Here is a 25,401-nt window from a genome sequence, read left to right on the forward strand (position 1 = left end):
GTATGGGGCAGGTGCACCAGTTTCTTTGGCTCTTGAGTGTATATGAAGGCAATGTCCGGACTGACTCATTCATTATCGTCCAACCCAAACTGCTAATGATAGAAATTTAAAATTTAGCAAGGATGTTGGTTTTATACTGCAGGCGTTGTCTAAGAAGGGATTTTTCGAAATTCCACCCATAATGGGGGTGATATAAGGGATGAAATGTTATGTGAAAATATGTCGCTATTAATTTAATTTTGAAGCTATACCTACGAAAATTGCATTTGGTTTCCCTGTCAGAAATAAATAAATAAGTGTTTCAATATTTTTGGAAATGTAGCACCTATACGTGTGAAAGAGTGGGTGAAGTTTGTTTTAAATAAATTTTTATCAAAGAACTACTAAGGCATTTTCAATACTACATCTATAAAATCTGGTATTTGACTTCTCGGATTAGAAATAAAAAAAAATACATGTTCCAAAGCATTTCCAAATTCAACTCCTAAGGGAGTGAAATAGGGGATGAAAGTTTTTATGAAAGTATTTAGTTATATTACACAATTTTGAAGCTAAATCTGTGAAAATTGGTATTTCATTACTTGTTTGTATGTGAAGAGATATGCTCTAATGGATGAAAGTTTCTAGAGAAATGTTACAGCAAAAACGCAAAAGGCATGAGTAAAGAAACCTTGGCCTCCAGCTATCAGAATCACTTTTGTCAGAATTACCTTTGGAAAAGGCCATGCTTCTATTGCCTTAGTAGTGTGAAAAGTTCAGAAGGTGTTGCAATTTGTGAACAACATCAAAAATTCGATTAAGGAAAAACAAAAAAATCTGTGCAGATCATACAATCTACTTGAGCAAAGCAGCGGGCGCTAAGCTAGTATTCAATAATCATAACCACACGCTATGCTTTATTTTAATATTATGAAAAGGACATATTGCTAGTCACCATATAGTGGAGACGTTGAGTCGCAGACAGGCACAACAAAAAGACTGCTATACAAGTAAGCTTTCGGCCATAAAGACTTCTTCTGAATTACACAATACACACTTCCTCTGGCTGCCGAGATCACTCCGAAGAATATTCCTCTGTAGCAGTTCTGGACGTGTGGGGTGTCGCATTGTCCTGCTGTAATTGGCCAATGGATGCAGGTGATCAGACAGGATGCTTACGTGTGTGTCACCTGTCAAGAGTCGTATCTAGACGTATCAGGGGTCCTACATCACTCCAACTGCACACACCCCACAACATTACAGAGCTTCCACCAGCTTGAACAGCCCACTGCTGACATGCAGGGTCCATGAAGTCATGAGATCCACCCGCTCTATCCAATTTGAAACGAGACTCGTCCGACCAGGCAACATGTTTCCAATCATCAACACTCCAATGTCGGTGTTGACAGGCCCAGGCGAGGCGTAAAGCTTTGTGTCGTGCAGTCATCAAGCGTACACGAGCCCATATCGATAATGTTTCTTTGAATGGTTAGTACGCTGACATTTATTGATGGCCCAACATTGAGATCTGCAGCAATTTGCGGAAGGGTAGCACTTATGTCACGTTGAACGATTCTCTTCAGTCGTCGTTGGTCCCGCTCTTGCAGGATTTTTTTCTATCCGCAGCGATATCGGAGATTTGATGTTTTACAGGATTCCTGATATTCATGGTACACTCTGCTACCTCGGAGATTCTGTGTCCCATCCCTCGTGCGTCAACTATAACACACGTTCAAACTCACTTAAATCTTGATAACCTGTCATTGTAGCAGCAGTAACCGATCTAACAGACACTAGCTGTCTTATATAGCCGTTGCCGACCGCAGCGCAGTATTCGGCCGTTTCCGTATCCCTGTATTTGAACACGCATGCCTATGCCAGTTTCTTTGGCGCTTCATTGTATATTACCCTGACTGATACGTACGTACATGCCCCGTCAATGCTCGAGTCTACACTTACTCATTTAGGTGACCATTACATTTTTTTTGTTGATTCTTTTAATTAAATTTTATTTTTCGCTACCATTTTCTCTTGGATCTATTGATGTTAGTTCTATGCTTCGAGAGGCTACTTGATCATAATGAGTGACGCTTGAGGAATTGTTCTTATAAAGAGAGATATGCCATTAAATTTAAATTAACTGTAGTCCATAAATTTTATTTTCCATAATTGCTTGCAAATTACATTGTAATAGTCGTAATTCCCTCTCTACCTGGTAATCGCCATGATGAGCGGAACGTTCTTGTCGTAGACTAGCGTGTTAGTAGATCCTTTTCGATGTGGTGAACGACATGGTCCATGACCTGTTAGTAGATACATCGTACCTCGTGCAGAGCCAGGGTCGCACATACTGAGCCTATTCTTAATGACTGGGAATATTCTGTGTATTTGCCTTTTAGTGCTGCTAGTGTTCGTATCAAACTACCATTCATTTCCACCTTTGTCTCCAGTTGTGTTATTATAAATCGATGATTTGAACTGCGGTCTCTATTCTTGCCGTAACACGAAAGGACCAAAATCCTCTGCGGAATAAACATTGGGATTGTGTAGATGTATTCCCGTTCTTTTCCACCTTCCCCACCGCTGCTATCCTGCCAAAGGGACTTCTGAATAAATCACCGCAGGTGTGAGTATTCCTGCCCGAAATTTCACCAGTTGAGAAACATGTCGTCTTATAGTACCACATAACAGACAGACACCGGCTACCATGTGGACATGTGAGCAATACCGTATAAAAATTGTAGATCGTTGCCTATTGTGGATTGAGAAAAATGAGGTGTTCTGTCTGTCGCCGTTTTCCCTACCATCAAACTAAAATAATATCACCTGATAGTCGTCAGCTGCCTGTACCGTGACGACATCGGGTATCTTCTCGTACCGCACGCAATTAGACTGCCGAGTTAAAATATTTGATTAATGAAGGAAACAGGGGGAGACTACAGACCGGTAACAGACAGACAGACAGCTGCTATTAAACCAATTTCATGTTTCGTAATATAACAAAATTCGAGGCAGTCTCGCTAGACAAAAGTGGAAACTCGCCAGCCTCAAATCTGGATTACACGGCGATCCACAGGCTTGCTGTGGACCAAGCACAAGTATATGAAAAGGCATAGAAACATGACTAGTCTAGTGTCTAGAACGAGTATTGGTCAGGAAATGAGACATGAACTCCGTAATTTAGAATCGCTAGCGAATATAATGACCCAGGAATAGACAGGTGATTCGAGAACGCAGGCATGGGCATTGCCACAAAGCTTACTACAGTAAGACTGATGAAACGGAAATGCTGATTTCTTGTGGTGCAGATCAGTATCTTAATCATGGACGAGTTTGCTGTGAGCGTAATACCGCGAAAGGCAGGACAAAATCTGTCGTTTCCAAGGAAAGCAGCACACGTTTCTCGAAAACGGCGGCACTTAAAGCAGCGATGCTCGCGAAGTGATGTGAAGCAAGAACTGCAACGAACTGAGGCTGAGAAGGTGTCTCTCAGTAGGTCTGTTACCTCAGACGCCGCACGACTGCGCGCTTCCTCCGATAGAAAATGGTTCCTGTACTCCTCTTGACTGGAAGATGGCATTGCAGATTTTAATAAAGATTTCTGCCGAGGGGCACTTCTGCCCTCCCAACACGCAGTTTGGTGATACTGGAAACTCCGCAGTTCTCTGACCACGAGAGGTGTTTGTTGCATTGGCTTTAGTTTGAAACTAACGGTCATTGGTACTGCTGCACATTTACTCCATCTTCAATGTATTTTAAATTAAACGATTGCTCTGTCCCCACTACTGATAGACCTCTACGTAGGTGAACTATTGGCAGTTTCACTTGGCTTCAAAAAAATTTCTTTTGCTGTATAAATTAGCGAATTAAATTCATACTTTTAATTACCTTGGTTTAATTAATTCCGTAAACAGTCTGAATCTGTCATTAGAAAGGCGATTATAATTTTATTTCGTTCTCTCTCTCTCTCTCTCTCTCTCTCTCTCTCTCTCTCTCTCTCTATCTATCTATCTATCTATCTTCCTCTTTCTAATGGGACTGGACTGAACAGCGGCTGAGATACCACTACGTGCTCTAAACGCCTCCGAAAAATCTCTGTGCTACAACCTCAGGTCAGTGCACTAATTAAACTGCAGTGAGTGGCTAAAACAGCTTAAATTACAACGTGCGTTTGTTACTTTCAATCTTTTAAGGCTTCTTTCCTGAATACCAACAGGAGATCAACAGCAAACGTCTGACCTTTATGCCATTTTGCACTTGGACAATGGCTAGGTAATGGCAGTTTGCCACCAAATGCAGTCTGCTGTAACCCACAGAGCCGCGTCGGTAGCCGAGCGGTCTAGGGCGCCTTGCCACGGTTAGCGGAGGTTCAAGTCCTCGTGTATGGGTGTGTGTGTTGTCCTTAGGGTAAGTTAGTTTTAGTTAGACTAAGTAGTGTGTAGCCGGCAATTGTGGACGAGCGGTTCTAGGCGCTCCAGTCCGGAACCGCGCAGCTGCTTCAGTCGCAGGTTCGAGTCCTGCCTTGGGCTTGGATGTGTGTGATATCCTTAGGTTGGTTAGGTTTAAGTAGTTTTAAGTCTAGGGGACGGATGACCTCAGATGTAAAGTGCCATAGTGCTTAGAGCCATTTTTTAAGTAGTGTTTAAGCCTAAGTACCCATGACCTCAGCAGTTTGGTGCCATAGTAACTGACCACAAATTTCCAAATTTTTGTAACCCGCAGCAATAGATAAACCCTTTTATAGTTACAGTATTTACTGGACGCTAATATTACCACTATAGTCGTCGGACACTTAAAGTTCCTGAAGTTCAGCGTCTGTCACAGGGTGCAACCAGTGACACTTGATAGCACCATGACCAAGTCTGTAGAGCGTTCCATGCGACGTAGGTCACGGTAGCAAAACATATATCCACAGGGAATGTTCGCAAATCTATCAACTCCAATCGAGTACTGTTGATAGAGTAGATCGTCGATATTCCCGCAGCAATACAGGAGGGCGAAATGACTAATTTGGCAGAGTTCAGCAGAGGGGAGCGATGTTATACTCTTTGAGTTCAGCGGTAGTGGCGGTACGAAGATGGTGGCTCAGCATAGCTGACAATGGAAATGAGCGTCTGGCGTCATTGGCCGGGAGGCCCCTTGCGGGTCAGGTCCGGCCGCCTTCGTGCAGGTCTTATTACAGTCGACGCCACATTGGGCACCTGCGCGCCGGATGGCGATGAAATGATGATGAAGACAACACAACACCCGGTCCCTGAGCGGAGAAAAACCCCTACCCAGCTGGGAATTGAACCCGGACCCCTTAGGACGGCAATCCGTCACGCTGACCATTCAGATATCGGGGAGACGTAGTTGACAATGATCTGCTTCAGGTGGTTGCCCGAAGAACGGACCCCCCGTTTTTTTTTCGTTCGTGGAGTTATATATTTGTTTTGATTTTTTACATTACCATTATCAAACTACGTTGGTGTTTCTTAAAATTTATATTTTCTTTCTTTTTTTCTGACATGGTGAGACGTTTGATATAAATTCTGTGTTTTTCCAGTAAGATGTGTAGTACTCGTCTTCTTCTTGGTGCTCGGAGTTTCTTCTGCCTCCCCTCTGTCTTCGATGTTGTCCTCGCACTCCCTTTCCATTCGAGCGACTACTTCTTGGTTTACCAGTGTGCGGTTGGCCCTGATTATCTCGTAAGTTTGCACTGTTTAGTTGGTCAGGGCTAGTCGGCGTGCTCATCGTGGCTGCGTCACCCTTTTATTAGGTCCATCTTCTTCGGCGACTTTCGTCGTTTGCACTGCTCTGTATGCCACTGTCTTTTGGCGTGGCTAAGGTTCATGCGTCTGGGTTGCACGTCGTTGCTGATAGTGGTCCTCAGTTTGTCCGGTCGTCATCGTCGTATTCGACTGCACACTCATCTGCGACGCTCGGATTTCTGTGTCTGGTCTTCGGTGGTAGACCTCCTGTAACAGGAGGCAGGCAGCTTCCATTTCTGTGCGAGGCATCGTCCTGAAGCGGGCTTGAGCCTCTTGTAGCGCGGCGTCGATGTTGGTGTTCCAATCAGCCTCCTTGATCTTGCGCCGCCTTCTGACACTATGACATCTTATACTTAACGCCGCACTGGCGCTGACTGCAGCCACCAGTCTGCTCTGCAGCCGATTGTAAGGTCATTTTCGTAGTTCCCCAGGCGGCCACCTCGCGTTTCGTAGTTCCCACCGCTTGTGGCGGTGCCGCTGAACTCACGGTATCCTCTGTCACCGATATGCTTTCGTCCTTCGAGGGCAAAGATACAGGGTGGCGGTCGAAATGTGCTATAATTTTGTTTTTGAATATAAACTTTATTGTCAATACAATCTGAAAGGAACATATACTACAATGAAGACCCGTCCATGGAGATTTGTTCTATATCAGTACACGCACAATATGTCCACCATTTCGTTTCCTAACTTCCTTCAAACGGACACTGAAGTTAGTGATTACCCTAAGGCACATGTCTTCCATAATTTGACTGCAAGCTTGAAGAATAAGACTTAGGTACCCCCAAAGAAAATAGTCACATGGATTGAGGTCTGGACTATTGGGGGGCCAATTTTGTCCGTCATTGAAGCGACCTGGAAACCTGAGTGAAATGATCCGCATGTCGAAATGCTCGTGTAAAAACTCCAACACAGTGTTTGCAGTATGTGGCCTTGCTCCATCTTGCGTGAAGCTCTGCGTGTTGAGACGGCCAGAGTGGCCGAGCGGTTCTAGGCGCTACAGTCTGGAACCGCGCGACCGCTACGGTCGCAGGTTCGAATCCTGCCTCGGGCATGTATGTGTGTGATGTCCTTAGGTTAGTTAGGTTTAAGTAGTTCTAAGTTATAGAGGACTGATGACCACAGATGTTAAGTCCCATAATGCTCAGAGCCATTTGAACAATTTTTCTGCGTGTTGAAGGACAAGGCAGTAGCAAGAAGCTGTGGAATGAAGCTATTGCGAAGCATGTTCAAAGAACGCTCACTGTTCACAGTTTCTTCAAAGAAGAAGGGTCCTATAAGTCCGTGAATGGAAATTGCTGCCCACGCTGTAATCCTCGGAGCATAATGTTGTCGTTCATGAAGCACTTGTGGGTTTTCAGTGGCCCAAAAGCGTACATTTTGTTTGTTTACTACACCGTCTAAATGAAAATGCGCCTCGTCTGAAAACCAAACGTTGTTGATAGTTTCTTCTCTATCCTCCGCCTACTGAGAAAACAGTAGTCTCTGCTGCTCGTGTTCTTCAGTGAGCTTTTGTGCACGGGGTCATCTTGTATGGGTAGATATGGAGGCCACTTTTAAGAATGCATTGAACGGAGCGTCTGGATATTCCCAGTTGCACTGCTGCCTTTCTACACGATTTCCCGGGACTTCTCTGTACAGCAACTCGTACCGCTTCAGTATTCTCCGGCGAACAAACAGGCTTAGGCAAAGGTCGCTCCGCTTCCAATATTGTTCCTTCCTGTACAAATTTATCGTACAACCTGTGGATGGTCTTCTTGCAAGGGAATGATCGTGTGTCGGAAACGCCTCTGAGTCTCAACAAGGCTTTTCGTTTCATGAAAAAGTAACACAACTGCCGATCGTTGTTGCGTCGTCAGTCTTCCATTGTCAGCCATTGCTGCTTACTAGTCTCCTAGCGGCAGTATCGTGAATTAGATGTCATTTCGTAACTCATTTGTTTTTCCAAGTTGTGCTGTAGAGATCCCAGCGGGATATCTAATGTGCGTCGTAAATTGTGAAAGAAACAATTGGTAAGACATTTCGCCCGCCACCCTGTACAAGACAGTCGACACAGAAAAACTTAAAGTGGTTACCCATAGACAGTGGCTCCCTTGAGGGGACTTCTCTTACGTGTCGCTGTTGGCTGTGGTTGCAGATGCGGCCGAGCGTGCGACGCATGCTGAGCGGCTGCTACCCGCCGTGGCAGCAGCTGGTGGACGCCGTCCAGAGGAACGACGCGCAGGCCCTGCGGGAGCTGCTGCAGGCGGCCGACATCTCCATCGACATGGAGCTGCCGGCGCCGCACCTCGTCACGCCGCTGCAGCTCGCCTGCAAGTAAGCACTAAAATGTGTGTTCTTATAGGAGAACTATCCAAGGAGCTCCACCCAATAATATCCAAACGGCAGACTCTGTACACAATTTATTAAATTGCCAATACTAAACTCTTTTAAATAACAACAAATTCATATAACTTACAGAACTTAACAAATGGTTAAAAGAGTGAGCTTTAAAAACAATAACGGCGGCTTGTCACCATAAAATCAAACAACTTTTTACAATAGTTCTTTTAGAGTTAACCCAAAAGACAAAATCCAATGATAAGTTAACTTGGCATTACAATTTAAAATGATTTATATAAAAAAAACTTTGAGAAAGATAATGGAGCTTGGCACCATAAAATGAACACACAACCAAGACATATAATAACAAAATAATAATTTGATACAACCGAAGGGCGAGGGCAACTCCCAACGGAATCACAGACGAGCGAGCTCTCAACACTTCAGAGCCTTCCCACTAGAAACGGTCCCCGAAAGAAACCGCTGAGACCTCCCCGACATGCCTCCCACAACTGCCCATCACTTATACTCCTTGATTATGTTCTGTAACACACGACAGATAGTACCAACACAAGATAAAATTCAAAAATCAAATAACAATATAACATCCCGACAGCACATGATAACCACGGCGCCGTTAACTCGGGCGCTCTTAACAAGTACCGGAAGCCAACACACACATATCTCAATAAACAATTCTCGCTTCTTAAAACAAAAGAATAAAAGCCAAGCGCATATGAATAGTCAAACCACAGTCTTAGAAGTACCTTAACGACACCAAACGCGACTATATCACCCAGTTAATAATAACACGGTGAGAAAAATACAGAACAATCCACTAAATGCTGTTACACAACCAAATTGACGAGATCGTGTTGCTCAGGTCCCAGAAGACGACATATGCCAAGCAGTAGTAATTAACTTTGTATATACTGTACAAAACCGGCCTTCTTAGGCAGACTTTACCAAACACATTTAATGCCAAATATACCATACATGAACGCAACTCTGGGCAGGACTCCAGCTGCAAATAAATTAGTACCAACAAATATCGTAACGAGCCACACACAAACAGCAAAAAGTTCCAACAACGCCGTCCCACATCAGAATGAATTTCAGAAACTGCTGCTGGAGCTTCCAGGGGAAAATCTGACGAGCCAACCGAGCTCACACCCTAACTTGGCAGACGACTCCAAAATTCAGCAACCAATGTCTCTGGGCCAGAGTATCACAGGACCCCACCGGACCTCCACATCAGACAGGCAGGAAGAACAAGTACACCGACTCCAATTAATAACCACCGCAGGGCCAGCACAGCGGCGAGTCGCCTCCGCCCCAGACCACTCTGGTCATATTGCGAGGCACAACAACCTTAGCGCTAGACACTAGCAGGTCAGGCAGAGCGAACTTCACGTTCCGTGCAATACTCGTAAACCAACCATCCTCTCCCTTTTCGCCGGCCACCGCAAACAAACACCAGCGGCGTAATAGCAAATCGCCACCGGAGCGCCTCCCGCACCAGGACAGCGAACTGTAATCGATTACAGTGCCCGCTCTGAACAAGATCACAGGATAGCGGCTCGCGTCGTGTCAAGCACTACACGTCCCCAGCTTCTCTTTCCTATTTTCACACTTTGCACTTCGTAAGTGTCGAAAAAGTTTCCAGTGAACAATGCCCACAAAAAAGTGAAGCCCCCAGAACATACAATCCTGGAAATTGAAATAAGAACACCGTGAATTCATTGTCCCAGGAAGGGGAAACTTTATTGACACATTCCTGGGGTCAGATACATCACATGATCACACTGACAGAACCACAGGCACATAGACACAGGCAACAGAGCATGCACAATGTCGGCACTAGTACAGTGCATATCCACCTTTCGCAGCAATGCAGGCTGCTATTCTCCCATGGAGACGATCGTAGAGATGCTGGATGTAGTCCTGTGGAACGGCTTGCCATGCCATTTCCACCTGGCGCCTCAGTTGGACCAGCGTACGTGCTGGACGTGCAGACCGCATGAGACGACGCTTCATCCAGTCCCAAACATGCTCAATGGGGGACAGATCCGGAGACCTTGCTGGCCAGGGTAGTTGACTTACACCTTCTAGAGCACGTTGGGTGGCACGGGATACATGCGGACGTGCATTGTCCTGTTGGAACAGCAAGTTCCCTTGCCGGTCTAGGAATGGTAGAACGATGGGTTCGATGACGGTTTGGATGTACCGTGCACTATTCAGTGTCCCCTCGACGATCACCAGAGGTGTACGGCCAGTGTAGGAGATCGCTCCCCACACCATGATGCCGGGTGTTGGCCCTGTGTGCCTCGGTCGTATGCAGTCCTGATTGTGACGCTCACCTGCACGGCGCCAAACACGCATACGACCATCACTGGCACTAAGGCAGAAGCGACTCTCATCGCTGAAGACGACACGTCTCCATTCGTCCCTCCTGTCGCCTGTCGCGACACCACTGGAGGCGGGCTGCACGATGTTGTGGCGTGAGCGGAAGACGGCCTAACGGTGTGCGGGACCGTAGCCCAGCTTCATGGAGACGGTTGCGAATGGTCCTCGCCGATACCCCAGGAGCAACAGTGTCCCTAATTTGCTGGGAAGTGGCGGTGCGGTCCCCTACGGCACTGCGTAGGATCCTACGGTCTTGGCGTGCATCCGTGCGTCGCTGCGGTCCGGTCCCAGGTCGACGGGCACGTGCACCTTCCGCCGACCACTGGCGACAACATCGATGTACTGTGGAGACCTCTCGCCCCACGTGTTGAGCAATTCGGCGGTACGTCCACCCGGCCTCCCGCATGCCCACTATACGCCCTCGCTCAAAGTCCGTCAACTGCACATACGGTTCACGTCCACGCTGTCGCGGCATGCTACCAGTGTTAAAGACTGCGATGGACCTCCGTATGCCACGGTAAACTGGCTGACACTGACGGCGGCGGTGCACAAATGCTGCGCAGCTAGCGCCATTCGACGGCCAACACCGCGGTTCCTGGTGTGTCCGCTGTGCCGTGCGTGATATCATTTCTTGTACAGCCCTCTCGCAGTGTCCGGAGCAAGTATGGTAGGTCTGACACACCGGTGTCAATGTGTTCTTTTTTCCATTTCCAGGAGTGTATGGTCGGATGTCAACGTAACTTCGTACACACCACAGGCTGGTATGTCAACGATTATTACTGTTGTTACCAGGCTTGGTAGGATATTTAAGGAGCATAAGCAACGTCAGGTGCAGAGTGATCGCTGTGATGGATACGGAGATGCCACGTATCGTGTGGTACAGCCTTATCAGGACATGACAGAGTTTTAAAGGAGCTTTATTTTGGGTCTCCATTTGGCTCGATGACCGAACTGTGTAATATCCAGATTTTTGGATCCGACAGTGCATTGCATCATGAGGTCACAGTTCCGGTTGACCACATCTGATCACCGCAAGGGAGTGTCTGCGTATTGTACACCAAGCACTTCGTAACGCTTTCTCATCTGTGCCAGCCACCCGAGACTCCCTGTTATGTTGGCATCGCTTTGCGTTCAGCGATGAATCGCAGTTCTGCAGTTCCCCAGATGACCATATTCACCATGATGCGTTGTTGGTATCATGTTGAAAACCTTATTCTTTTTTGGTATGTGTGAAAGTACTGCTACAGGACCACAGTAACCATAGACTGAAGAAGACATATTTCTGCCCCTCGCCACGGAAAAGTCAAATTACACCTCGACAAATCACTGAACAATTCCATACTTGAGAACCAGTTGTCCCCCGTTACATTTCTGTTACTTCCTCTGATTGGTCCAACAAACCGCCTGACAACTGCTGTTAGTTTGAGTACACACTGCGGGACGGCCACAGATCATTTTCCGGAATGTATCTCCACATTCAAACAACAATGCATTTTGACATCAGCTAGAATGAACATTTTTATTCCATATTCCCTTGGTTGGGATGGAATGTGAATCATAAACGGACGTTTTCACGGAATCCAACAAGTATCTCGTTCGCAGTGACAAACTATCTGACAGAGTAGTTTTCTTGTGAAGCTCTTATCAGTGAACTGAATAGCCAAGAGATGTGGAACAGTCTATCTGTGAGTTTCCAGCCGTCACAGGTTCGTGACTCATCAAATTGAAGGCAACATATTGAAAATATTAGACGTTTCAGAGGCATAGTTACTCTGAAAATCGGTCTATCAGTGCCATTTGTAGCATGTAAGACATCCAGAACTTCTTTGTTTGATTTTAACACTCCCCAGAAAAAAGAAAGACCTATGAAGATATCTACTTCCATTTTATCAGTTAGGCCTACTTTTGAAACAGAATTTCTTTTTGACTCAGCTGGCAATGATGTAACCCGCTCATTGGTTCTGAATACTTTCTGTGCAATCGTTTCAGCAATTCCCAAAATGTTAGAGTGGATTTTTAATTTTTGTTAGATGTCTGACTGGAGCACGTACTCCAGGAAAATGATTTGGGGCAATGTTGGTTTGTGGGGTCCTTACACGTATGCTCGGTGTTCTTGACCGCTCGTTCCAGACAGACAATTCGCTCCAGTTCGTCCATCATCACTGTCGTCATCAGCACTTTCATCACTCTCGGTTTTATGTTCACTAGATTCACAATCGCTATCATTTCCGCTTATGTCATCGATATCACTATTAGTGGTTCCTTCAGAGTAATTGTAATATAAGTTGACAATTATTGAACTACACTCCTGGAAATGGAAAAAAGAACACATTGACACCGGTGTGTCAGACCTACCATACTTGCTCCGGACACTGCGAGAGGGCTGTACAAGCAATGATAACACGCACGGCACAGCGGACACACCAGGAACCGCGGTGTTGGCCGTCGAATGGCGCTAGCTGCGCAGCATTTGTGCACCGCCGCCGTCAGTGTCAGCCAGTTTGCCGTGGCATACGGAGGTCCATCGCAGTCTTTAACACTGGTAGCATGCCGCGACAGCGTGGACGTGAACCGTATGTGCAGTTGACGGACTTTGAGCGAGGGCGTATAGTGGGCATGCGGGAGGCCGGGTGGACGTACCGCCGAATTGCTCAACACGTGGGGCGAGAGGTCTCCACAGTACATCGATGTTGTCGCCAGTGGTCGGCGGAAGGTGCACGTGCCCGTCGACCTGGGACCGGACCGCAGCGACGCACGGACGCACGCCAAGACCGTAGGATCCTACGCAGTGCCGTAGGGGACCGCACCGCCACTTCCCAGCAAATTAGGGACACTGTTGCTCCTGGGGTATCGGCGAGGACCATTCGCAACCGTCTCCATGAAGCTGGGCTACGGTCCCGCTCACGCCCCAACATCGTGCAGCCCGCCTCCAGTGGTGTCGCGACAGGCGTGAATGGAGGGACGAATGGAGACGTGTCGTCTTCAGCGATGAGAGTCGCTTCTGCCTTGGTGCCAATGATGGTCGTATGCGTGTTTGGCGCCGTGCAGGTGAGCGCCACAATCAGGACTGCATACGACCGAGGCACACAGGGCCAACACCCGGCATCATGGTGTGGGGAGCGATCTCCTACACTGGCCGTACACCTCTGGTGATCGTCGAGGGGACACTGAATAGTGCACGGTACATCCAAACCGTTATCGAACCCATCGTTCTACCATTCCTAGACCGGCAAGAGAACTTGCTGTTCCAACAGGACCATGCACGTCCGCATGTATCCCGTGCCACCCAACGTTTTCTAGAAGGTGTAAGTCAACTACCCTGGCCAGCAAGATCTCCGGATCTGTCCCCCATTGAGCATGTTTGGGACTGGATGAAGCGTCGTCTCACGCGGTCTGCACGTCCAGCACGAACGCTGGTCCAACTGAGGCGCCAGGTGAAAATGGCATGGCAAGCCGTTCCACAGGACTACATCCAGCATCTCTACGATCGTCTCCATGGGAGAATAGCAGCCTGCATTGCTGCGAAAGGTGGATATACACTGTACTAGTGCCGACATTGTGCATGCTCTGTTGCCTGTGTCTATGTGCCTGTGGTTCTGTCAGTGTGATCATGTGATGTATCTGACCCCAGGAATGTGTCAATAAAGTTTCCCCTTCCTGGGACAATGAATTCACGGTGTTCTTATTTCAATTTCCAGGAGTGTATATGAAAAAAGACGTAAATTAGTTACAAACTATGGCGTGCATACACTTTATTCAACATATAAACGTCACTACAGATATTCGAATTTAGGTTATAACATGGTCGATATGACTGCCATTATTGATGATGATGTGGCGCAGACGAATAGTGAAATTCTGCATGACTCGCTGAAGCGTCGTAACATCGATGCTGTTGATGACCTCCCTGACTTCCGGAAGGCGTTCGATACAGTTCCGCTCTGTCGCCTGATAAACAAAGTAAGAGCCTACGGAATATCAGACCAGCTGTGTGGCTGGATTGAAGAGTTTTTAGCAAACAGAACACAGCATGTTGTTATCAATGGAGAGACGTCTACAGACGTTCAAGTAACCTCTGACGTGCCACAGGGGAGTGTTATGGGACCATTGCTTTTCACAATATATATAAATGACCTAGTAGATAGTGTCGGAAGTTCCATGTGGCTTTTCGCGGATGATGCTCTAGTACACAGAGAAGTTGCAGCATTAGAAAATTGGAGCGAAATGCAGGAAGATCTGCATCGGATAGGCACTTGGTGCAGGGAGTGGCAACTGACCCTTAACATAGACAAATGTAATGTATTTCGAATACATAGAAAGAAGGATCCCTTATTGTATTATTATATGATAGCGAAACAAACACTGGTAGCAGTTACTTCTGTAAAATATCTGGGAGTATGCGTACGGAACGATTTGAAGTGGAATGATCATAATTTTGTTGGTAAGGCGGGTACCAGGTTGAGATTCATTGGGAGAGTCCTTAGAAAATGTAGCCCACCAACAAAGGAGGTGGCTTACAAATCACTCGTTCGACCTATAGTTGAGTATTGCTCATCAGTGTAGGATCCGTACCAGGTCGGGTTGACAGAGGAGATAGAGAAGCTCCAAAGAAGAGCAACGCGTTTCGTCACAGGGTTATTTGGTAAGCGTGATAGCGTTACGGAAATGTTTAGCAAACTCGAGTGGCAGACTCTGCAAGAGAGACGCTCTGCATCGCGGTGTAGCTTGCTGTCCTGGTTTGGAGAGGGTGCATTTGTAGATGAGGTATCGAATATGTTGCTTCCCCCTACTTATACCTCCCGAGAAGATCACGAATGTAGAATTGATGAGATTTGAGTGCGCACGGAGGCTTTCCGGCAGTCGTTCTTCCCGCGAACCATACGCGACTGGAACAGGAAAGGGAGGTAATGACAGTGGCACGTAAAGTGCCCTCCGCCACACACCGTTGGGTGGCTTGCGGAGTATATGTAGATGTACGTCCATATGAAGTGTGTTCAGATCCGGAGAATATGGCGGCGAATCGAAACCCATGCCCGTGCTTCTGGTTTCCCCAAAGCCGGAATGCGGTCCCAAAAGTGATCCTCCAGGTCGTCAAACACTCTCCTGCTACGATGGGGTCTAGATTCGTCTTGAATGAACCACATCTTGTCGAAATCAGTGTCGCTTTCGATAATGAAGATGAAATCATCGTCCAAAACCTTCACGTACCGTTGGGTAGTCACCATGCCATCAAGGAATATCGCACCGATTATTTTGTGACTGGACATTGCACACCACAGTCACCCGGTGAGGGTGAAGAGGCTTCTTGATCTCGAAAAGCAAGTTCTAAGTCCCAAAATGCGACAATGTTACTCTTGATGAACCCATCGAATTTAAATGGCCTTCGTCACTAAACCAAACCGTATTGCGCATACTAATTCCCATTATGCCCCGCGGCCAACCGTCCTGTTTGAACGTCCTGATGCAAACAGTTCAGAAGTTATGACGATTTTATCATATAGTTCAATAACTGTCACCCCGTAACTTCTTCGTTCATTTTTCTTAAATTTGGCAGTGCAATTCATGACACTGAAAATGAGTTCAAGGAAAAACAGCTTTTACTAAAGATACACCTGGGTCGGCCGGACCTGATCACCTTTCTGTTAACCATTTGAATGCTAAGGAATCAAAGGGAGACGCAAGCCAGTGCTGTTACACATATTGCAATGTTGGAGAAGAGAAATTTCAGCGCCTGTTACAGTATGCGTCGGTAGTTTTGCATCGTTATTGATTTTCATCAGTCGTCTCCTGAACTTGCAATCACTGCTCTTTTTGTTAGAAATTCAACAATTTTCAACAAATTTTGCTGTCACACGTTTCATACCTAAAACATCCGTAAAGTTTCGTGGAATGAGACAAATGATATGCCAACATCATCATCGACTACTCTAATTGTGATTCGGCGATCGTTCATAATTATTTTTTCAATTTTTGCCACGATTTGATCATCTGATAATGTACTGGGTCGTCTTTACAGCTTTAATCGAAACGTTAACACAACTCGGTAACCATTCTTTTACTCATAGCGGATTCAACAAAAGCAGTACTTAACATCTGTAAACCCTTATTGCACTTTATTCCGTTCTAACGACAAAATTTGATACAAATTCTCTGATCGTTTTTCATGCAAAATAAAGAACCGCTGATACTACCAGACGGCATGTAACCTTTTTGACAGCTGACAACAGAATAAATATCCGATACGGCTAACACTAGACACTGTACAGATATTTGTCAAGCATGTTCACCAACACAGGAACAAAATAACAGCGCGAATCGGACTAAATAACACGCGAAATTACAAATTACCCACTGGGTTTTGAACATGCCTCGTATACTCCCTTATCTTTCAGTATATCGTTGTGTGTATCGTATCTCGTCTTGAAGAACCCAGCAAAAAAATTATTTAGTGTATCTTTCAACATAGTTTCTACAAGCAGTGCTCGACAGCTCTTAAATGGTCCAGAAAATAAATCTCAAAGCAGCCAAAAACTATTAAATCAGCAATGTTTAATGTTTTCCATCAGTTTCAGTCTTAGTCAGGTCGACAATCCCATACCTATTAGAGAAATGAATGTGTGAATGTTCCACATCTCCTCCCAAGCCACCAGAACGATTTCAGCCAGAATTGCTACCCATATCGCTTACTATCTAGAAATAATCGCTATGAGGATAAGAACCACCTGAGTATAAAGAGGGTGGGTATGAAAAAGATGTGTAGCCCACGACACGTGAATGCCCCGATTTTATTCATCCAGTGCTTGAGAATGAGAGCACATAATGACTTGAAATAAGCTTTACACATAACTTCGTACCTTCACGAAACCATTTCTCTCTTGTCAACCCGCGCAATTTGATGAATGGGAAAAGGTTTATTGCATATTACATTTCCAGTGTTCATGCAGTAAAACACCATCGTCAGATATAACTCAGCTTATTATTTCTGTACTACAAACTGTATTCACGACAAATTTCGCAGACTGTGATTACGTATACCACTTAATGTACCTACAAAATTGTTTCATTGTACGGCACATAGTTCTGGAGTCATGATTTTAGAAACACTGAGATGCGTGGAAAACTACTGCATAATGCGTGATTTGTATATTTATTATTTCTTTGCTGCGAGTTGTATTCACGTCACATTTCGCACGCCGGCCGCTGTGGGAGAGCGGTTCTAGGCGCTCTAGTTCGGAACCGCGCTGCTGCTACGGTCGCAGGTTCGTATCCGGCCTCGGGCATGGATGTGTGTGATGTCCTTAGGTTAGTTAGGTTTAATTAGTTCTAAGTTCTAGGCGACTGATGACCTGAGAAGTTAAGTCGCATAGTGCTCAGAGCCATTTCAACCATTTTTGAACCATTGTTTTGAATACATAAAGCACTGAAAAGTGGACTCTCACAATACAAATAATGCCAGTGAGAGTGAAGACGCATAAAACTCTTGGTTGAAAATAGTAGTTTTTGTGTCCATATTTTATATTTTGACACCCATATTATATGTACATATTTTGTCATTTTTAATACATATGTACTCGAACCCCAGTAACATGCCAATTGCAAAATAGTTGAATTCTGCGAGAGAGTTCTCCATTGTGCATGATGGTCATGTTTGTTCCAGATTAAAACATGACGTAGTGAATGAAGAGTCGTGTATTCAGATTCTGCTGGATGCTGGAGCAGACCCGAACAAGCCAAATGAGATACGGGACGGGTGCACGGCTTTGCACATCGCCGCAGAGGCCGGGAGCTTCAGTGCTGTCATGACGCTGTTGAGAGACGGCAGGACTGAAGTCAACGCACTCAACAGCCGAGGGGAGACCGTGCTGCACGTGTTGGCCAACAGACCTGAGCCAGAGACCTGCAGCGAGAAGACCAAGCTCAAGGAATGCCTCGAATTTCTCTTAGAGGATCCCAAACTCGATGTAAACAGGCCGAGCCGCCAGAACCGAACAGCAATACTGAATGCTGCATTAAAGGTAAACATTACGCTAACGTTGTTTTAAAACCAGTTTTAGTTCATATGTTAAATTACGTTCAGAGCGTCAGATTGAAATATGTAGCTGCTGATATCTGGTAGTTTATCATTAATACCAAATCGTTTTCACATTCCCGTGGGTAAAATTGTTTGACATTCTTATCAATGTTTGCGATTTATGAGGTTTTTGGTGTTTTCATAACAACAGAATTATGAACCCAAATGGACACTCGAAAGCTTACTGTCTTTCTGAAAGGCACGGTTGTTTAGTCACTGTAACAAGATTGGCATAATGACTTAAAATGGCACCTGTGTAATAAAACAAATAACTTGTGATATCATATTTTAGTTCTGCGAAATGCTACTGCCATCTTACTTTATAAGCTTGTTGACAATGATATTTGTCAACCTATTCCGTGCATCCAAACAGGCCTCATAAGGCCCAACGGTACCAGCCAACTGCCGTGTCATCCTCAGCAGTTAGGCATCACTGGACACAGATATGGAGGGGCATGTGGTCAGCAAGCTGTTCTACTGGCTGTTATAAGTTTTCACGACCAGAGCCGCTATTTCTCAATTTGTCTCACCAGAGATGAGAGCACCCCACTTGCCCAGGAGACCCAGTGCTTAACTGTCCACAACGCTTAACGTCGGTGATCTGACGGGAAGCTGTGTTAGCACTGCAGCAAGGTCGTTGGTTCTCAACATAAACCACTTCTAAAATATTGCATACCAGTTTCGATTCTGAATAAAAAATTTGCTATGCAGCTATTATCCAAGTAACAAAAATACCATGAAATAACCCACTGTTTCAGTACAGTTTGTTCTTTTCCCTCTCTAAATTAACTGCAGTGATTTACAATGTAACTATTGCTCAGTACTGCATACTTGCAAAGTCGTACTGAAATGGTCAATGTGCCCCTGGCAGCAGTGCCTAAGCTGTGTCCTCCCCTTTCCCATCCCATAAAACTAACTTTCAGTAATCTTCCTTCCATATTTAGCAAATTATATTTTGTAAGTGGGTTTCCTCAAAATGAAAGTTCGCCCCCGGTAGCTGAGTGGTCAGTGTGACAGAATGTCAATCCTAAGTGTCCGGGTTTGATTCCCAGCTGAGTCGGAGATTTTCTCCACTCAGGGATTGGGTGTTGTGTTGTCCTAATCATCATCATTTCATCCCCATCTATGTGCAAGTTGCCAAAGTGGTGTCAAATCGAAAGACTTGCACCCGGTAAACAGTCTACCTGACGGGAGGCCCTAGTCACATGCTATTTATTTACCAAAATGAAACATTATTGCAAAACATTACTGGTATCGTCTGCCATACTGTGCGATCTGTCTTATCTTTTGTGCCTTGAAAATGATGGGCAGCTCACCTGTCGAAAATTGCTGATTGTTGAGGACATTATCTGGTTTATTCTCAAAAGTTATTTGAACATTTGATACGCTGGGATGAGGTCAAGATTCAGAGATAAAGTACTGACTGAAGGGTTTAGTAAACTACATAACCCCCCTCTCCCTTTTCTGCTTTAAGTGATATTCCAAGAAACAACATTTTCTTGGTAGAATAGACTCAGCCTCCAATTGATGTGTTCAAGCAGATTGTCCAACAGATGTTCCAGAGATTGAATGGCACATCTTCAGTAGAGTAAGTGTGTTATTTATTTATTTATCCATCCACAGACAATAAATATTGTATGGATGTTGGGAATGAGCCAATGATACACACAAATGTAGAATCTCAAAATATATCCTTATTTAACACCGTACAGTACACAAACATTGGAGCAAACCCTCCTCCCTTCATCTGTCTTCACACTCTGGATGGTGAGGGTGGGGGAAGGGAGTACAGTGCCCCAAAGACTATCACTAACCAGTGATGGCAATGCAAAGTGAAGTATATGTGTGCAAAACAGTTCAGTTTCCACTGAATTGTTAACTCATTATGTTAGTTTTTCTGTCTTGCCCTTAAGTTTTGCAGAGTGGAGTAGATTGTCTTCAGTGATGAAGCAAATGTGGATAGTATAATGAACAAGCACAATATGTAAAATTGAGGTACTGGGAATCTCAGCATCTGAAAACTTTTTTAATTCCAAACCAATAGGTTCCTTCAGAAATAGAACAGAAATGATTGAATTGTTGAGACAAAGTCGTATAGTATATTAGGCACAATCAAAACATTTCCATTTGAAGGCATTGCTGTAGCATATATGCAACGTAGTGTGACTCTCCTGTGAATATACAAACAATAACATGTAGGCAAGGAATTAGTGTGGTGTTTGTGTCTTTCAAATGTGTGTGCAGTAAATGCAGGAACATGAACAATGGCAACATTATTACCAAATGCATCCAAACAGGACCAATGTTCTGTCAATCTCTTCCTGACTGCCGAAGGACAAACCGCAGTAGACGTCCACCCAGAGAATGAAGAATGTGTATGTGGCAGTATGTCTGTTGAAAACCACTGATGTCGAGTAGTGTGCCATGTTGTGGGCTGGTTTGATGTGATGCAGGTTGATCTGGAAGGCCAGCCTCAACCATTACGAGCAAGTGGTAGACACTTGAGCATCTGTCATATAGCCCTGATCTCACCCCGGGCAATTATTGCATCTTCAGCCCCTTAAAAATGCCTGTGAAGGGTCTATGATTCCTGTTGAATGAGGATGTTCAGCAAACAGTTGCAGACTTCTTCACACTGCAGGACATCGTGTTTTACGAAATGGGTATCTTCAACCTTGTGTGGCAGTATAGATTACATATTATTAGTGAATAATTTCTGTATACTATACATAACATCTCAAATAAAATTTTTACTTACAGCCAAAAGTATACTACAGATTTCACATCAAATCAGTAAAGTATTGCAGTACTTTTCTATACACACCAAGATAAGCCATTGCTTGCTGAAGGCTTATTGGGAAGTATTCCTCTAGATGGCCCATGGACAGGTTAGTATAGAATGGTGCCATGCAGATGCCCATTGGTTATCTATTCATAAGCCTAGAGGAATTCATCATAACCACTCAGGACACCGAGAACTTCACCTGATCTAAATTCATTGATGATGTCTTCATGACCTGGACTGAGGGTGATGACATCCTACCCACATTCATCTAGGACCTCAACACCGTCTCCCCATTTGTTTCATTTTATCTTCCCCAGCCCAGCAAGATACCTTCCTCCACTTCAGGTATATATAGGTACTTCAGTATGTTGGTAGTTTCCTCCATGGTGTAAACAAGGAATGACCCAATGATACACAGAAATGTAGAATCCCAAAATATATCCTTATCTAACACAGTACGGTACACAAACACTAATCACTGTCGCTCGGTGCAAACTGTTTTGCACACATATACTTCACTCTGCATTACCATCACTGGTTAGTGATAGTCTTTGGGGCACTATACTCCCTCCCCCTACCCCCACCCTCCAGAGTGTGAAGCACAGAAGAAGGGAGGAGGGTTTGTCAACAACCAATGGGCAGTGCTCATACATCTACATCTACATGGTTACTCTGCAATTCACACTTAAGTGCCTGGCAGAGGGTTCATCGAACCATTTTCATACTACTTCTGTACCATTCCACTCTCGAATGGTGCCTGGGAAACACGAACACCTAAATCTTTCCATTCGAGCTCTGATATCTCTAATTTTATTATGATGATAATTTCTCCCTATGTAGGTGGGTGTCAACAAAATATTTTCACGTTCGGAAGAGAAAGTTGGTGATTGAAATTTTGTAAATAGATCTCGCCGCAAAGAAAACTGTCTTTGTTTCAGTGACTGCCACCCCAACTCGCGTATCATATCAGTGACACTCTCACCCCTATTGCACGATAACATAAAACAGGCTGCGCTTCTTTGCACTTTTTCAATGTCTTCCATCAATCCTACCTAGTAAGGATCCCACACCGCACAGCACTATTCCAGCAGAGGACAGACAAGTGTGATGTAGGCTGTCTCTTTAGTGGGTTTGGTTGGTTGGTTGTTTTGGGGAAGGAGACCAGACAGCGTGGTCATCGGTCTCATCGGTGTACGGAAGGATGGGGAAGGAAGTCAGCCGTGCCCTTTCAGAGGAACCATCCCGGCATTTGCCTGCAGTGATTTAGGGAAATCACGGAAAACCTAAATCAGGATGGCCGGATGCGGGATTGAACCGTCGTCCTCCCGAATGCGAGTCCAGTGCCTTACCACTGCGCCACCTCGCTCGGTGTTTAGTGGGTTTGTCACGTCTTCTAAATGTTCTGCCAACGAAGCGCAGTCTTTGTTTCGCCTTCCCCACAATATTATCTATGTGGTCTTTCCAATTTAAGTTGATCATAATTGTAATTCCTAGGTATTTAGTTGAATTGTCAGCCCTTAGATTTGTGTGATTTATCGTATACCCAAAATTTATTGGTTTTCTTTTAGTACCCATGTGGATGACCTCACACTTTTCTTTGTTTAGTGCCAACAGCTACTTTTCGCACCATACAAAAATTCTCTCTATATCATTTTGTAATTGGAATTGATCATCAGATGTGTTTACTAGATGGTAAATTACAGCAGCATCTACAAACAATCTAAGGGTGCTGCTCAGATTATTACCTAGATCATTTATGTGCATCAGGATCAGCAGAGAGCCTATGACCTACCTTGCAGAACGCCAGATACCACTTCTGTTCTACTCGATGATTTACCAGCTATCCTTATGAACTGTGACCTCTCTGAGAGGAAATCATGAATCCAGTCACACAACTGAGACAATACTCCATATGCACGCAATTTGATTAATAGTTGATTGTGAGGAATGGTATCAAAAGCCTTCTGGAAAACAAGGAATATGGAATCAATCTGAGATCCCTTGTCGACAGCACTCATTACTTCATGGGAATAAAGAGCTAGCAGTGTTGCACAAGAACAATATTTTATAAATCTGTGTTGGTTATGTATCAATAAGTCATTTTCTTCAAGATGATTCACAATGTTTGAGTACAGTATATGCTCCAAAATCCAACTGCAAATTGAGGTCAGTGATATGGGTCTGTAATTCAATGGGTTACTCCTATTTCCTTTCTTTAATATTGGTGTGACCTGTGCTACTTTCCAGTCTTTGGGAACAGACCTTTCATCAAGTGAGCAGTTGTGTATCATTGCTAAGAAAGGTGCTGTTGTGTCTGCATTCTCTGAAAGGAACCTTATTGGTATACCATCTGTACCAAAAGACTTGCCTTTATTAAGGGATTAGAGTTGTTTCTCAACATCTAAGATATCTACTTTTGTCACTCATGCTAACAGCTGTTCTGGTTTCAAATTGTGGAATATTTACTTCATCTGCATTCGTGAAGGAATTACGGAAGACTGTGTTTAGTAACACTGCGTTAGTGCCACCATAATCGGTAACTTTTCCATCGCTATCACGCAGTGACGGTATTGATTGTTTTTTGCCATTGGTGTACTTCACATATGACCAGAATCTCTTTGGGTTTTTACCATATTTTGAGACAATGTTTCATTGTGGAAACTATTAAAAGCATCTTGCATTGACCTCCACACTAAATTTTGAGCTTCCATGAAACTTAGCCAGTCCTGGGGATTTTGTGTTCTTCTGAATTTGGCGTGCCTTTTTCATTGCTTCTGCAACAGTGTTCTGATGTTTTTGTGTACCATGGTGGATCAGTCTCATCTCTTGTAGTAATGGGTGCTGTGGAAGATTGCGTGACAGGATATGCCTTGGTCAGCACTTTCATGTGACATGAATGTGTCATCTCATGTGGATTGAAGTGCTGCAGATGCTGTTGGTAGGAGAGGACCAATTGACTTCATTGGCGGTTGATGATTGGAGACAGTATAAAGGTGATAGGGAGCAAGCTGGGCTGGAAGACATAGCAGTTGGCCGTAATGTGATGTGGTGGAGGCTAATGTTGCTGGTCGTGGCACTAGTTGACAGGAAGACTGTTGGCCAGCCTGTCTCCAAGAGAAGTTGTGAAATCAGTGTGAAGTCCACTGTGTTTGGCAAGTGAAAAGTGCGGATAAATTTTGTAGTGATGGGTGTAGTCATAGAATCCAGTGCCATGTGTGTTGCTTCTATAGAGAGATGATTGCCAAATAGTTTTACTGCTATATCTTCAGGCTGAAAATCTCTGGTAACATCTATGGTGATATCTGCTGCTTGTGCAAGCAAAGAGCTAGTGGCAGGCACATTGTCTGAGGTGTTCCTTTGTTGGAGGTGGCTCACATTGTCCAAGTAAAGAATTCATGCTGGCTTTAGTCTGTTGACAGACACTATTGTTATCTTGCTATTTAAGTCTAAACTAAACATGTGGCTATGCCATTGCAGCTCATGAAATGGTCCATTATAAGATGGCTGCAGTACTGGCCATACAGTAGCATCTCAAATCATTACACAGTCATAGTCAGTGAGCCCTTAATGAAGGAAAAGTGCCTGTACCATATGTGCTGATGAAGGAGATACACTTGAGTTTCATGAATGTGTTTTGGCTGGTAGATCAGATGAGCCGGGAGTGAATGCATGCAGCACAAATTCTGCTGGCAATGTCACTGTCTCCCCATCTGGAATCTCTGCTAGTGCTTTTAAATCATCCTCATGTGCCATGCAGAATCTGTGGAGTGGCCACATAAGGGTCTCCATCCAGTCATCCCTGTGGCACACAGGTGCTGTTTTTATTGTTCAGCTCCATTGTTTCATGAGGCCATTGCTTTGATGGTGATAAGCCTCGGAATAATGACAAGTTATTCTGCACAATTTGTATAATGTGTTAATTTCTGGGATTGGTTTGCATTCAAACTTGAGGTTAGTTAACGTATCCTCAAGCAATGTAACAATTGTCTAATTGCATTCTTGTTCTCCCACAACTTTGTTGAAGTCACGAATGAGGGAGATGGTGCTGACTCTCAACAGGAAATCCATGAACGTGTGTATGTATAATG

At 44.7% G+C, this 25,401-nt stretch overlaps 1 protein-coding gene across 1 annotated transcript in view; it reads left to right on the plus strand.

Moving 5' to 3' along the window:
- The window catches only part of LOC126346564 (transient receptor potential cation channel protein painless-like), a 132,754-nt gene that overhangs the window by 95,341 nt on the left and 12,012 nt on the right, over positions 1-25,401 (plus strand). Inside the window, exons 2-3 of the mRNA XM_050002198.1 lie at positions 7,867-8,045; positions 18,115-18,472. Coding sequence (XP_049858155.1) covers positions 7,867-8,045; positions 18,115-18,472 — 537 coding nt within the window. The remainder of the gene's footprint in view (positions 1-7,866; positions 8,046-18,114; positions 18,473-25,401) is intronic.

The sequence above is a fragment of the Schistocerca gregaria genome, chromosome 1 (assembly GCF_023897955.1).
Source record: "Schistocerca gregaria isolate iqSchGreg1 chromosome 1, iqSchGreg1.2, whole genome shotgun sequence".
Classification (NCBI taxonomy): domain Eukaryota; kingdom Metazoa; phylum Arthropoda; class Insecta; order Orthoptera; family Acrididae; genus Schistocerca; species Schistocerca gregaria.